Source organism: Thunnus thynnus, chromosome 15 (assembly GCF_963924715.1).
Source record: "Thunnus thynnus chromosome 15, fThuThy2.1, whole genome shotgun sequence".
Taxonomy (NCBI): Eukaryota; Metazoa; Chordata; class Actinopteri; order Scombriformes; family Scombridae; genus Thunnus; species Thunnus thynnus.
The window spans coordinates 2,808,778-2,821,363 of NC_089531.1; the positions used below are offsets into that span (position 1 = coordinate 2,808,778).

A 12,586-nucleotide genomic window follows, 5' to 3' on the forward strand; every position below is an offset into this window, starting at 1 on the left:
TTCCAGCTGCAGCAGTCAGTTCAGTTTCTGTTCAGTCTGACTGAGGGAGGTTTTTGTACGACGCTTTTTCACTGTGTGAACACAGCCTGACTGTTGATATATTCATAACTCTGACAGTAATAAACTCCTGAATCTTCAGCCTGAACTCCACTGATGGTCAGAGTGTAATCAGGGTCTGATCCACTTCCACTAAAACGATCTGAAACTCCAGGCTGACGGTTTGTAGCTCCATAAATCAGGAGTTTAGGAGCATCTCCAGGTTTCTGAAGGTACCAGCTGAGGAGGCTATAAGCATTTGAACTGGTTTTACATCTGATGGAGACAGTCTGTCCTGGAACAACAGACCGAGATCTGGGAGACTGAGTCACAGTGATTTGTCCTGATGAACCTGGAAAACATGAAAAAGAGGAGAAGGGTTATTGAGACAAATCCAGCTTGGAGAAAGATGATCAACATGAAAACAGAAGAGTATCATTTCTTTAACATGGAGAATAGATGGAAGAAGGTAAATGCTGCTTGTTTCAGTGTTTCTCCATCACAGCAGAACATCATTGTGCTGATCCTGGTTGCATCCTGAAGCAAAGTTTTCACAAGAGAGTCTCACCCTGAACAAGGAGCCCCAGGGTGGCCAGCAGTAGAGTCAGTGACATCATCATTGTGCTGCCGGCGGCGTGTCAGTGGCTCTGAAAGGTCTGGACAGCCACTGATCAACACTGGCCTCTTAACGGCTGGGAGCAGAGAGGCAGGACAGATATGCAAACACACAGAGTCAGTCAACTGTAGCTGTCCTCAACATATCATGCTGTTTCCTCCTCACTGCTGGGAGAACTCAACATTTACATCATCCATAACATAAAGGAGTGACAATCTGAGGGAGAGAATTTCATTAAGCAGTTAGAAAGACTGATGTGAAATGTGTAAAGGAAGAATTTTGAGGCTAATTTCACAGAATTGTTTTCAGTTTTTTTAACATGGTTGATATTTTGTTTTTCTCAAGTGCAGAATGTGCAACTAGTGATGTGAAAGGCCTCAAATCCCGAGTTTTACAGATATATGGAGGTGTTTCTTCATTAAATGTGTTTGATTTCTTAAATGTGTATTCTATTGAATACACATTTATTTAAGATATGTATCATTTCTTTATGTCCTTTGAGAATATAACTTCTCATCCATATTATTTTCAAACATATTGGAATGATGTGTTTGATACTCCTCTTCCTTGGTTAAACATTTTTGGATGTATTTACTCATCATCTTGTTCTACTTATTTATGGGCCTTTCAGTTAAAAATGTTTTATAAGATGTTACCAACAAGAAAAATGCTTAAGATATGGAGAATGACTGAGGATAATATCTGTAGATTTTGTGGTGATGAGGAGGAGGATATTATGTGTTTATTTTGGTATTGTCCAGTGGTTTCATCCTTTTGGCAGCAGGTGGCAAATTGGTTATCTGAACAAGCAATCCTTTTACCTTTATCCCCTCTCAATATTATTTGGGGTTATCAAGATGATAAAAATATGTTATTGAATATTATTGTGCTGCTTGGCAAGCTTTATATATTTGATTCTCCTAAAAAGCTGGTTTTGAGTTCCTTCATATTACATTTAAAATGTTAATATTTGCAGGAAAAGATCATTATTAAATAATAATATTTCATTATTAAAAGCAGAGCAAAAAGCTCAGACATAAATAAATGGGAGATCTTGACAATATCAAAAACTTGGGATACAGAACTATGATTATTCTATGTTATCATAAATTAACATTATCTCTTTTTTATTTAGTTCCTTCTATAACATGACGTGTTTAATTTAAATTGCTCTATAAGTAAATATTTTTGAATCACAACCATATATAGTGCTTGACATGTATGTACATATATGTATGTTTGTATATGTGTATATATATGTATATATGTGGTATGTCTGTTGTTTTTGTGTGTGTGTGTGAGTACTGAATATGTGTTTTTGTTTGTGTAAAATAAAACAAGAAAAAAAAGATCTAATGCAAATTTAAAAATAGGAGTGAGAATAGTTAGAACACTTCTTATAACTTCTGATCTGATTAGTAACTGAAAGAAGGAAAAATTAGGATTTTGTGATGTTTGGTCGGATGTCATCAGCATACTAGCTGATCTTTTTAATGGTGTGAATGAAATGATGCCTGAGATGCCAGCCTGTTCTCACTCCCAACTAACCCTAACCCAAGCTTCCGTATGTGACGAGTTGGAGTGAGAACGCGTTGGAGATGCTGATGCATTTCCTAACGGAAGAAACCAGGAGTCCAAAAAAATCTAAAGAGGAGAAGAGAAACAAGTCCTCCATGTCTAATAAACATTTGTAATTATATTTGTATTGATATATATTTACATTTATGAGGAAAGATAGTGAATGATCTGCATATACTTGTGAAATAACTACTGGTGTGTGTGTGTGTGTGTGTGTTCAGTGAACTGTATCAGTCTCTGCAGTAGCTTCCAGCTGCAGCAGTCAGTTCAGTTTCTGTTCAGTCTGACTGAAGGAGGTTTTTGTACGACGCTTTTTCACTGTGTGAACACAAGCTGACTGCCGGGATAGTGGAAACTCTGACAGTAATAAACTGCCGCATCTTCAGCCTGAACTCCACTGATGGTCAGAGTGAAGTCAGAGTTTGATCCACTGCCTGTAAAACGATCTGGAATCCCTGATGCTCGAGTGGTAGCCCAGTAAATGAGTAGTTTAGGAGCTTCTCCATCTTTCTGTTGGTACCAGGCTAAGCGATTAGAAACATAAACATCCTGACTGGTCCTACAGCTGATGGTTGTGGATCCTCCCAGAGCAGATCTCACTGCTGCAGGCTGAGTCACTGTATACTGGCCTCTGGACTCTGAGGATACAGAGACAAAAACATAAAGCAGCGTCATGGTTTTGATGGTTTTGATGGTTTTGATGGTTTTGTCAGCTTCATTTCAGAGGGACGGATGTTCATAGAGGAGAGGAGTTTGATTCTCTGGACTTTACCTGTGAAGCAGCAGCAGAGGAGAGTCCAGATGAGGACGGAGATCAAAGTCATGTTTTTGATGAGGAGGATTTCTGTGGCTTCTGTTGTGATGAAGGACAGCTGTCAGTCATCCAGTGTTCAACTCTCAGGACTATAAACTCTCCCAGAGCACTGGAGCATGGTGCTGCTGATGCAAAGTGGCTCTCTATGGAAATGCTCTGACTGACTCCAACAGGGACTTGGATTACTCTGATGATGCTGCTTAATCAATGGATCAATCAATTTGCCAAAGCATTGATTAATTATTAAAGTGTACAGCTGTTTATTTGAAGACAATATAATTCCGTTCTCAGGGTCTGAATTAAAGAAAATATTCTTTATTAATTTAACGTAGTGATTATATAATTTCATCTGAAGAAATCTACCAGACATTTATTTAGTGAGTGTTTTATCTGGAAACATTTCATGTGTTTAACTCAATCTTCCTCTCAGAACAATGAATTTCATGACATGTCACATCCTCATTATAACCAGTGAATACCATAATATCACTGTAGCTGATTTAACCTCATGTTGTATTAATAGGATTAATTTTGTAAGTTGGAAAAAGTATTTTAGTGCTTAAAATATTTGTCATTAGTGAAGTCTGTCTGTTTTCATAGTTCAGTAGTGATGCCTGTGTAAATGAGGAGATTAAACACAAACTGTCTCTTTAATGTTTTGGCTTCAATTTAAAAATATGGATGCTCAAATAAAAGTATTTCTGCCTTTCTGTAATGCATAATATTTAATTCTTTAGCACTGATGTTTAAGTGTTTGAGTAAATTAAAGTAGTTGAAGAGTTGTTTGCTTGGAACCAGCGAGGAGCTGCAGCAGGGGAAGGCCACGCTGATGTGTCTGGCCAACAATGGCTTCCCCTCAGACTGGAGTCTGGCCTGGAAGGTGGACGGCAGCAGCAGCAGCAGCTTGGAGCAGAGCAGGAGCCCCGGGGTGCTGCAGAATGACGGCCGCTACAGCTGGAGCAGCACCCTGAGGCTCCCTGCAGACCAGTGGAGGAAGGTGGGCTCTGTGACCTGTGAGGCCACCCAGGGCTCCCAGACTCCAGTCTCAGAGACACTGAGGAGAGACCAGTGTTCCCAGTCCTGACCTGACTCACTGCTACTGATTTTACTCTGCTACTGCTCTCACTCTGATCTCTGCAACTATCTCTCTCTTTTATTTCACATGTTTCAGTAATAATATTTACTTGCTTGTTGTAATGTTTCAATATAATTTCAGTATTTCCAGACAATAAAGATCTGTTCATCAAATCACTTGTTTTCATCTTTATTATTGTAAAAGTGTCTTAATTATTTTCTCTTAATGGTAACAGTAATGATATTAAATCCTGATAAAAACTGAGTTATAAATGTTTCAACTGCTCTATGAAGACTTCAGAAGGAAAATGTAAGATCACATAATGTATTGATTCATATACTGTATATTAGGAAAGTATTTACACTCAAACAACACTCTTAGATATTATGTGATTAATGCTACACAGTCATGGTGGTAGTAAGTCTTTAATTTGTTGTCACAGTTTACATTAAAGTCATAATAATTGTAGAAAGTGCTTTGCTGGAGTCACTTCAGATTTGTCTGTAATAATTAATAATTGAGTAATTTTAATGAAAAATCCTCCAATCATCTTATGTTACTGAAGTGTGTCAGTGAAAAGAGTCTGATGTTTTTATTTTTTCAGATGTATTAAAAGCATATACATAATCTTTTAAACAAAATCACAAAACCCTCAGAAATATGTTCTAATTCTGAAATAAAAAGCAAAATATCATCAGCATAAAGAGATATAAAATGAGTGTGATCTGACATTTTAACCCTGGACATTTTTACAAACTGCTTCTGCTGAAGAGCTGAAACACAAAGTCAAATGAAAGAGATGAAAAAGGGAAAGAATTCAAATATTAATTAATTACTTAATCAATTAAATGTTTTTTGGTTTGTATTATAAATACTTGCTGCTGGAATGAAAACATGTAAAATGACAAATATATGTCACATGACATGATTAGTAATTTACAACACAAATGATAATAAATATTATCATGATAACATTTTGTAATTTATTTCTAAAAAGTTGTATGTTTGAGTATCTATGAAAAATGGTAAGAGATTAAATAAATAAATAATAATAGTTTTAGTGTTCATGTGTTGTAGTCAGTAGATTAAACTTATTAAAGAATTGAAATCATACTTCAACAGAGGTTAGATTTGATGTTCAGCCAAATGTTTCATATTCTGTATTAATGAAAGTATTTAAAATCTTTTTTTGTAAAATACAAAATGTTTAATATTAAAATGTTCAAATTAAATTATTAAAACCTCTGCTGTTTTTGTTTGAGTTCAGCTGTTGAGTCAGATCAGTTCCTCTTCAGCTGAGGGAGGTTTTTGTACGACGTTGTATCACTGTGTGAACAAGTTGTAATCCTGCTGACAGTAATAAACTCCTGAATCTTCAGCCTGAACTCCACTGATGGTCAGAGTGAAGTCAGTGTTTGATCCACTTCCACTAAAACGATCTGAAACTCCAGACTGAAGAGTTGTAGCTAAATAAATCAGGAGTTTAGGAGCTTCTCCAGGTTTCTGAAGGTACCAGTTGAGGTAGCAATAAGCTGAATTGCAAACAGTTGAACTGGTTTTACATCTGATGGAGACAGTCTGTCCTGGAACAACAGACTGAGATCCAGGAGACTGAGTCACAGTGATTTGTCCTGATGAACCTGGAAAACATGAAAAAGAAGAGAAGGGTTATTGAGACAAAGCCAGCTTGGAGAAAGATGATCAACGTGAAAACAGAAGAGTATCATTTCTTTAACATGGAGAATAGATGGAAGAAGGTAAATGCTGCTTGTTTCAGTGTTTCTCCATCACAGCAGAACATCATTGTGGTGAACCTGGTTGCATCCTGAAGCAAAGTTTTCACAAGAGAGTCTCACCCTGAACAAGGAGCCCCAGGGTGGCCAGCAGTAGAGTCAGTGACATCATCATTGTGCTGCTGGCGGCGTGTCAGTGGCTCTGAAAGGTCTGGACAGCCACTGATCAACACTGGCCTCTTAACGGCTGGGAGCAGAGAGGCAGGACAGATATGCAAACACACAGAGTCAGTCAACTGTAGCTGTCCTCAACATATCATGCTGTTTCCTCCTCACTGCTGGGAGAACTCACTTTAATTTGTAGCTGATACATCAGATTTTTACCTCGTTTATACTGTAGATAATTAGATGTAGACATCTCACAAACTCCATGACTCATGTAACAGCATGGTTAAAGCAATGCTCTCTCAGTGTAGAGCCGGATGTCTTTGTATCAGGGGAGAGGCTACAGGTTGTATCTGAATACAAGTACCTTGGTGTTTTGATTGACTCCAAACTTTCATTCAAGGTTCAGGTGAAAAAGGTCTGTAACCGGGTCAAATTCAATCTTTCAAATTTCAGGTTCATTTCCCATATCATTTACTGTTTAACGACCTGGTTGCAGGCTGGCAACACTACTCTAAAACCAATAGAGTCTTTGTATAAACGAACACTTCCTTGACAAGAAACCAGTACATTTTCATCATTGCCCAATATTAAAAAAATATAACTTATTAAGTTGGGAAAACTTGATTAAATATGTAGATGTTTGTCTTATGTACCAGATTATATATGGTTTGACCTCTCCTCCGCTCAGACAGTTTGTCAACATAAGAACAACTGCATATGGGTTCACAAGAGGTGCAGCAAGAGGGGATTGCATCATCCCACTCAGAAAAAGTACTTTCAGTCGGTCTGCATTCTCTGTTAAAGCTGCACTAGAATGGAACTCCATCCCAGCAACTATTAGAGAACTGGAAACGTATAGTTCATTTAGAGCTCATTTAAAGAAATGGTTAATTAGTACTCAGCTCTGTCAGCACTAAGACTTAGTTGCACCTTGCTGTCTACTGTCACCTGTCGCTATCTTGCTACTGCCAGTCTGCCTTCATGTACCTGCATGCATGTCTTATTGTGGTTTTGCTTTTATTGTGTCAGACTAATTTATGTATTTTACATACTGTGCATGCTTTTTGTATCTGTGCTTCTGCTTTGCATGTTCTAGTTAATGTCTAACAATGCAGCTCAGTGTGATCTTATTCAATCTACTTTTCTATTAACATTAATATCTTCATGTATTTATTGTCTTGCATATCTTGTATCATGAGTCTGTGTGTTGCATGTTTTAAGGATGTCCTGAATGATGTTTTTTATTAATATTATGTATGTTCTTCTTTCTTCATTTTATTAATTGTTCCGCATGCTTATAAATGACCTCGGTAACTTTGTAATTTCAATCTCATTTTCATATTCTGTTTTTAGGGCGACTCTGTAACATCTCTCCAGGGACTACAGATGAAAGATAGCCTCTTGGCTAACTGGCGCATATACAGCAATGTTTATTAATGTGCACTGTCCCTGTTAAATAAACAAACAAACAAACAAACAAACAAACACGTGTTCAGTGTTCTCACTGAATATCTGCTCTTCCAGTGAATCTTTTTCTTTTCATTATTTATTCATTGATTTAATTCTTCATTTAAAGGACCAGTGTGTAAGATTTAGGAGGATCTGTTGGCAGAAATGGAATATAATATTCATAAGTATGTTTTAATTAGTGTATAATCACCTGAAAATAAGAACAGTTTTTGTTATCTTAGAATGAGCCCTTTATATCTACATAGGGAGCGGGTCCTCTTCCACGAAGCCCGCCATGTTGCACCGCCATGTTTCTACAGTAGCCCAGAAGGGACAAACCAAACACTGTACACAGCAAAGTATTTGAACCCACTTTTTCCAAGTTCAGTGTGAGCAAGAGGTACAGCTGATGTTAAAATGTGTCCTGACATTGTAAGTACTGTATTTAAATGTAACCAGAGATCAGGGGAACCAGGCAGTTTTTCCTGTAGAGCCTCATAAATAAACAACATTCAATGCTGCTGCCTTCTGTTTGTTAAGGAGGACCATCCCACCTTTTCATATAAGATGCAATGGTGAGTGAGGAATTCATCAGCTGTGATGAAGAGCAGTGCTCTGTGATACACTCAAGTCAAGAAGCTTTAAGGTGGAGGGAGAAGCATGCATATATAAAATATCACCATAATCAAGCGCACACAGAATTGTAGATTGTACAATGGTCTTTCAACTAGCAGAAGAGATTCTCAGGATGAGAGAGAAGAGGAACACAAACCAGTGTTGGAGAGTTGCTGACCACCATGAAAGTAGGAAAGGTGTGAAGGAAGGTAGTCGCACACTCGTAGCCACGATTTGATATTTATATGGAGATCTTTTCTGATATTCTTTTGACATATTGTATAACTAACCTTTTATCAAATGTATTGTGCATTTATATGGAGATTTTTTTTTTTTGATGCACTGTATGATCTAAGCTATTGATCAATCGTATCATGTTTTCCTGATGTGACTTTTAAATGTCATGTGAATCAGGTACTCGCTCCTTCAACAGTATGTAAATGTGATTGAGGACACTCCTCCCCATGACAGACACATCTGTGTCCTATCTCCTATATAATGTCTGTTGAGCTGTTATGTCCCTCAATACCCTGAAGAAGACTGTCATGTGGAAACGTTGGTAAATTATTAAAGTATATTTTTAGTATCGTGGTGACGAGTGTGCGACTACCTTCCTTCACAGACTAGCAGAAGAGAAACATGATTAGTTTCTATACAAAAATCCATTTTTGACCTTCAGTTTGCTTGATAGGTGTTCCACATGGGTCTTGAAAGTGAGTCTGGATTTTGATTGTTGACTTTAATGCTGCAACATTAATATTATCCTCATCTAACAGATCCACTACTGCCAGTCCAAACTTTCTCTTCAGCAGCGTTGTTACTGCTCTGTATAACAAAGTGAATATGAGAGAAAGTAAACGCAGCTAGAACAGGTAACAGGTAGAGTCTACACAGAACTGTCAATCACCTGCTGAGCTGTGGAGACACCTTGATACAGAAGATTATTTCAAGCTTTAAGGAATCTGATGTTCTCAATGTATAACTTCATATCACATTTCACATGTTTTAATAAAGGAACAAAATACCTGTTTTGCCCTTTTTTTCATTTACTTCAATGTAACTAATTTGTTTCCTTCAGTTTCTATCAGGTCATCAGTACAAAGTTGTTACTGTGTTTGTACCACTGTGAGACCAATCATGAAAAATACTGTGATTATTATCTGTGATAGATTCATATTCGTTACCACAAACGTATAAATTAATTGTCTAATGGCTTAATCTAAAATGTGTGTGTGTGTGTGTGTGTGTGTGTGTGTGTGTGTGTGTTCAGTGAACTGTATCAGTCTCTGCAGTAGCTTCCAGCTGCAGCAGTCAGTTCAGTTTCTGTTCAGTCTGACTGAGGGAGGTTTTTGTACGACACTTTTTCACTGTGTGAACACATACTGACTGTTGGGATAGTGGAAACTCTGACAGTAATAAACTCCTGAATCTTCAGCCTGAACTCCACTGATGGTCAGAGTGAAGTCAGAGTTTGATCCACTGCCTGAAAAACGATCTGGAATCCCTGATGCTCGTTTGGTAGCATCGTAAATGAGAAGTTTAGTAGTTTCTCCATCTTTCTGTTGGTACCAGGCTAAAGTGGTGGAAATAAAAACATCCTGACTGGTCTTACAGCTGATGGTTGTGGATCCTCCCAGAGCAGATCTCACTGCTGCAGGCTGAGTCACTGTGACCTGGCCTCTGGACTCTGAGGATACAGAGACAAAAATATAAAGCAGCGTCATGGTTTTGATGGTTTTGTCAGCTTCATTTCAGAGGGACGGATGTTCATAGAGGAGAGGAGTTTGATTCTCTGGACTTTACCTGTGAAGCAGCAGCAGAGGAGAGTCCAGATGAGGACGGAGATCAAAGTCATGTTTTTGATGAGGAGGATTTCTGTGGCTTCTGTTGTGATGAAGGACAGCTGTCAGTCATCCAGTGTTCAACTCTCAGGACTATAAACTCTCCCAGAGCACTGGAGCATGGTGCTGCTGATGCAAAGTGGCTCTCTATGGAAATGCTCTGACTGACTCCAACAGGGACTTAGATTACTCTGATGATGCTGTTTTATCAATGGATCAATCAATTTAACAGAGAATTGATTAACTATGTGTCAGTGATCATTTTCTGTGTTTCATTTATGTTCTGTGAACAGATTGTCTTCAGAAATGTCTGTTTTGATTCATTTTACATCTACAACACTCAGTTTAAATTCAAGACATAATTTAAAATACAGTAAACATGAAACAAAATTATTAATTTTACGATAAAAATATAAATTATTGGCCTACTGTTATATATTTTCACATCATCCAGCTGTGTTTCACAGACTGAGGCTGTTTTTGTAGAGTTTGTTGTGTTCAAAGTCATAGAGCCGTGTCTCTCTACAGTGAGAGGTTTTTGTACGACGACTCAGTCAGTTTGTATCACTGTGGTACACGTTCGGTGGAGGAACCAGACTGGATGTTGGAAGTAAGTTAAACTTTTAAATTATTTTATTAAATCCTGAGTGATATTTAGTTTTTTGCACATATGTTTTCTCCAGAAATTGAAATTTCTGATTTCATTTCTAATTTTTGACCAACAGTTGTCCACCAGAAACAAAAATAAGAGTTTTGTGTTTAAAATTTAAATGATGAATCAATATATTTCAAGTGTTTGGTCCACAGTAGAAATCATGTAATGTTTTAGATTCAGGCTGAAATTTGAGGACTTGTAGTTTTAGTTTAATGAGAAAAAGTCAGAGAGCCGTGTCTCTCTACAGTGAGAGGTTTTTGTACGACGACTCAGTCAGTTTGTATCACTGTGGTGGACTTTTGGTGGAGGAACCAGACTGGATGTTGGAAGTAAGCTTCTGCTCAAATATTAAATATCGAATCATCAGTTAAGTTTATAATTTCTGTGTCTGAACATTTGTAGTAGATATAAGTTTCCACTGAGCTGATCTAAAACACTTTAAAGTCTCAATTTTATTGTTCATTTCTCCTCTTTAACCTTGAAGTTGAACTCAAAGCAGCTTTACTGAACTTTTCTTTACATGTTCCAGTTAGTTTGTTAAATGTGAACAGCAGAAAGATTGAAGAACAACAATCCTACTTTAAACATGTTTTTAAATTTTAACCTTTAAATCGCCAATTTGAGTGAATGTTGAGTTAAATTTATTCTGAACAGTGTGGGTGATGATAAAAAAAAATGCTGCACATCTCTCATCATTTAAAATGACAGAAATTGTCTTTTAACCTCAGTTTGAAATATTTATTTGTTCTTAAAGATATTTGTTTCTTTAATATGTCTCAACATGTTGTGTATATTACGGATGTCTCTTAGTTTTTGCTCATAATGTCCTTTAACACTGAATCTGATTAACTGTTGCTCTTTTGATAGTTTTGTCAGTAAAGTTGTTGGTATAAATTCTAAAATTAAATCAAGGATGTCTAAGATATATTTACAAACTTTTATCTTTATTTTCAGTAAATAGTGTAAAATAAAATGCAGTAAAGAGTCATATGAGGACTCTTTCTGTGCTGATCTGCATGAGAGGTTTCTTAAAGGGAAGTGAAACAATGTGTGAGTGAGTGACTGGTGGAGCAGAAAAAACATCTGACAGAAACTCCTTAAAGGGGAAAATCCACTCTCACACAGTAAAGGTGTCCAAGTGTCTGGTGTTTGATTGACAGCTGTGTGGTCCCTGTCCTCTAATGTGATTGGTGTCTCCTAGGTGATGTCCGTCCCACCCTGACGGTGCTGCCCCCCTCCAGCGAGGAGCTGCAGCAGGGGAAGGCCACGCTGATGTGTCTGGCCAACAATGGCTTCCCCTCAGACTGGAGTCTGGCCTGGAAGGTGGACGGCAGCAGCAGCAGCAGCTTGGAGCAGAGCAGGAGCCCCGGGGTGCTGCAGAAGGACGGCCGCTACAGCTGGAGCAGCACCCTGAGGCTCCCTGCAGACCAGTGGAGGAAGGTGGTCTCTGTGACCTGTGAGGCCACCCAGGGCTCCCAGACTCCAGTCTCAGAGACACTGAGGAGAGACCAGTGTTCCCAGTCCTGACCTGACTCACTGCTACTGCTTTTACTCTGCTACTGCTCTCACTCTGATCTCTGCAACTATCTCTCTCTTTTATTTCACATGTTTCAGTAACAATATTTACTTGCTTGTTGTAATGTTTCAATATAATTTCAGTATTTCCAGACAATAAAGATCTGTTCATCAAATCATTTGTTTTCATCTTTATTATTATAAAAGTGTCTTAATTATTTTCTCTTAATGGTAACAGTAATGATATTAAATCCTGATAAAAACTGAGTTATAAATGTTTCAACTGCTCTATGAAGACTTCAGAAGGAAAATGTAAGATCACATAATGTATTGATTCATATACTGTATATTAGGAAAGTATTTACACTCAAACAACACTCTTAGATATTATGTGATTAATGCTACACAGTCATGGTGGTAGTAAGTCCATAATTTGTTTTTATAGTTTACAGTAAAGTCATAATAATTGTAGAAAATGCTTTGCTGGAGTC

General features: G+C 37.6%; 3 gene segments (V, D, J or C); 1 reads left to right on the forward strand and 2 right to left on the reverse strand.

Annotated features, from left to right (window-relative positions):
- Window positions 1–68: 68 nt before the first annotated feature.
- On the reverse strand, window positions 69–656 carry LOC137198581 (immunoglobulin kappa variable 2-28-like). The segment is given in 2 exon segments: window positions 69–388; window positions 605–656. Coding segments are annotated over 2 exon segments (372 nt in total).
- Window positions 657–5,442: 4,786 nt separating this feature from the next.
- On the reverse strand, window positions 5,443–6,021 carry LOC137198583 (immunoglobulin kappa variable 2-28-like). The segment is given in 2 exon segments: window positions 5,443–5,759; window positions 5,976–6,021. Coding segments are annotated over 2 exon segments (363 nt in total).
- A 3,512-nt stretch (window positions 6,022–9,533) lies between these two features.
- LOC137198584 (Ig kappa-b4 chain C region-like) lies at window positions 9,534–12,232 on the forward strand. The segment is given in 3 exon segments: window positions 9,534–9,610; window positions 10,480–10,535; window positions 11,782–12,232. Coding segments are annotated over 3 exon segments (459 nt in total).
- The last annotated feature ends 354 nt before the right edge of the window (window positions 12,233–12,586 follow it).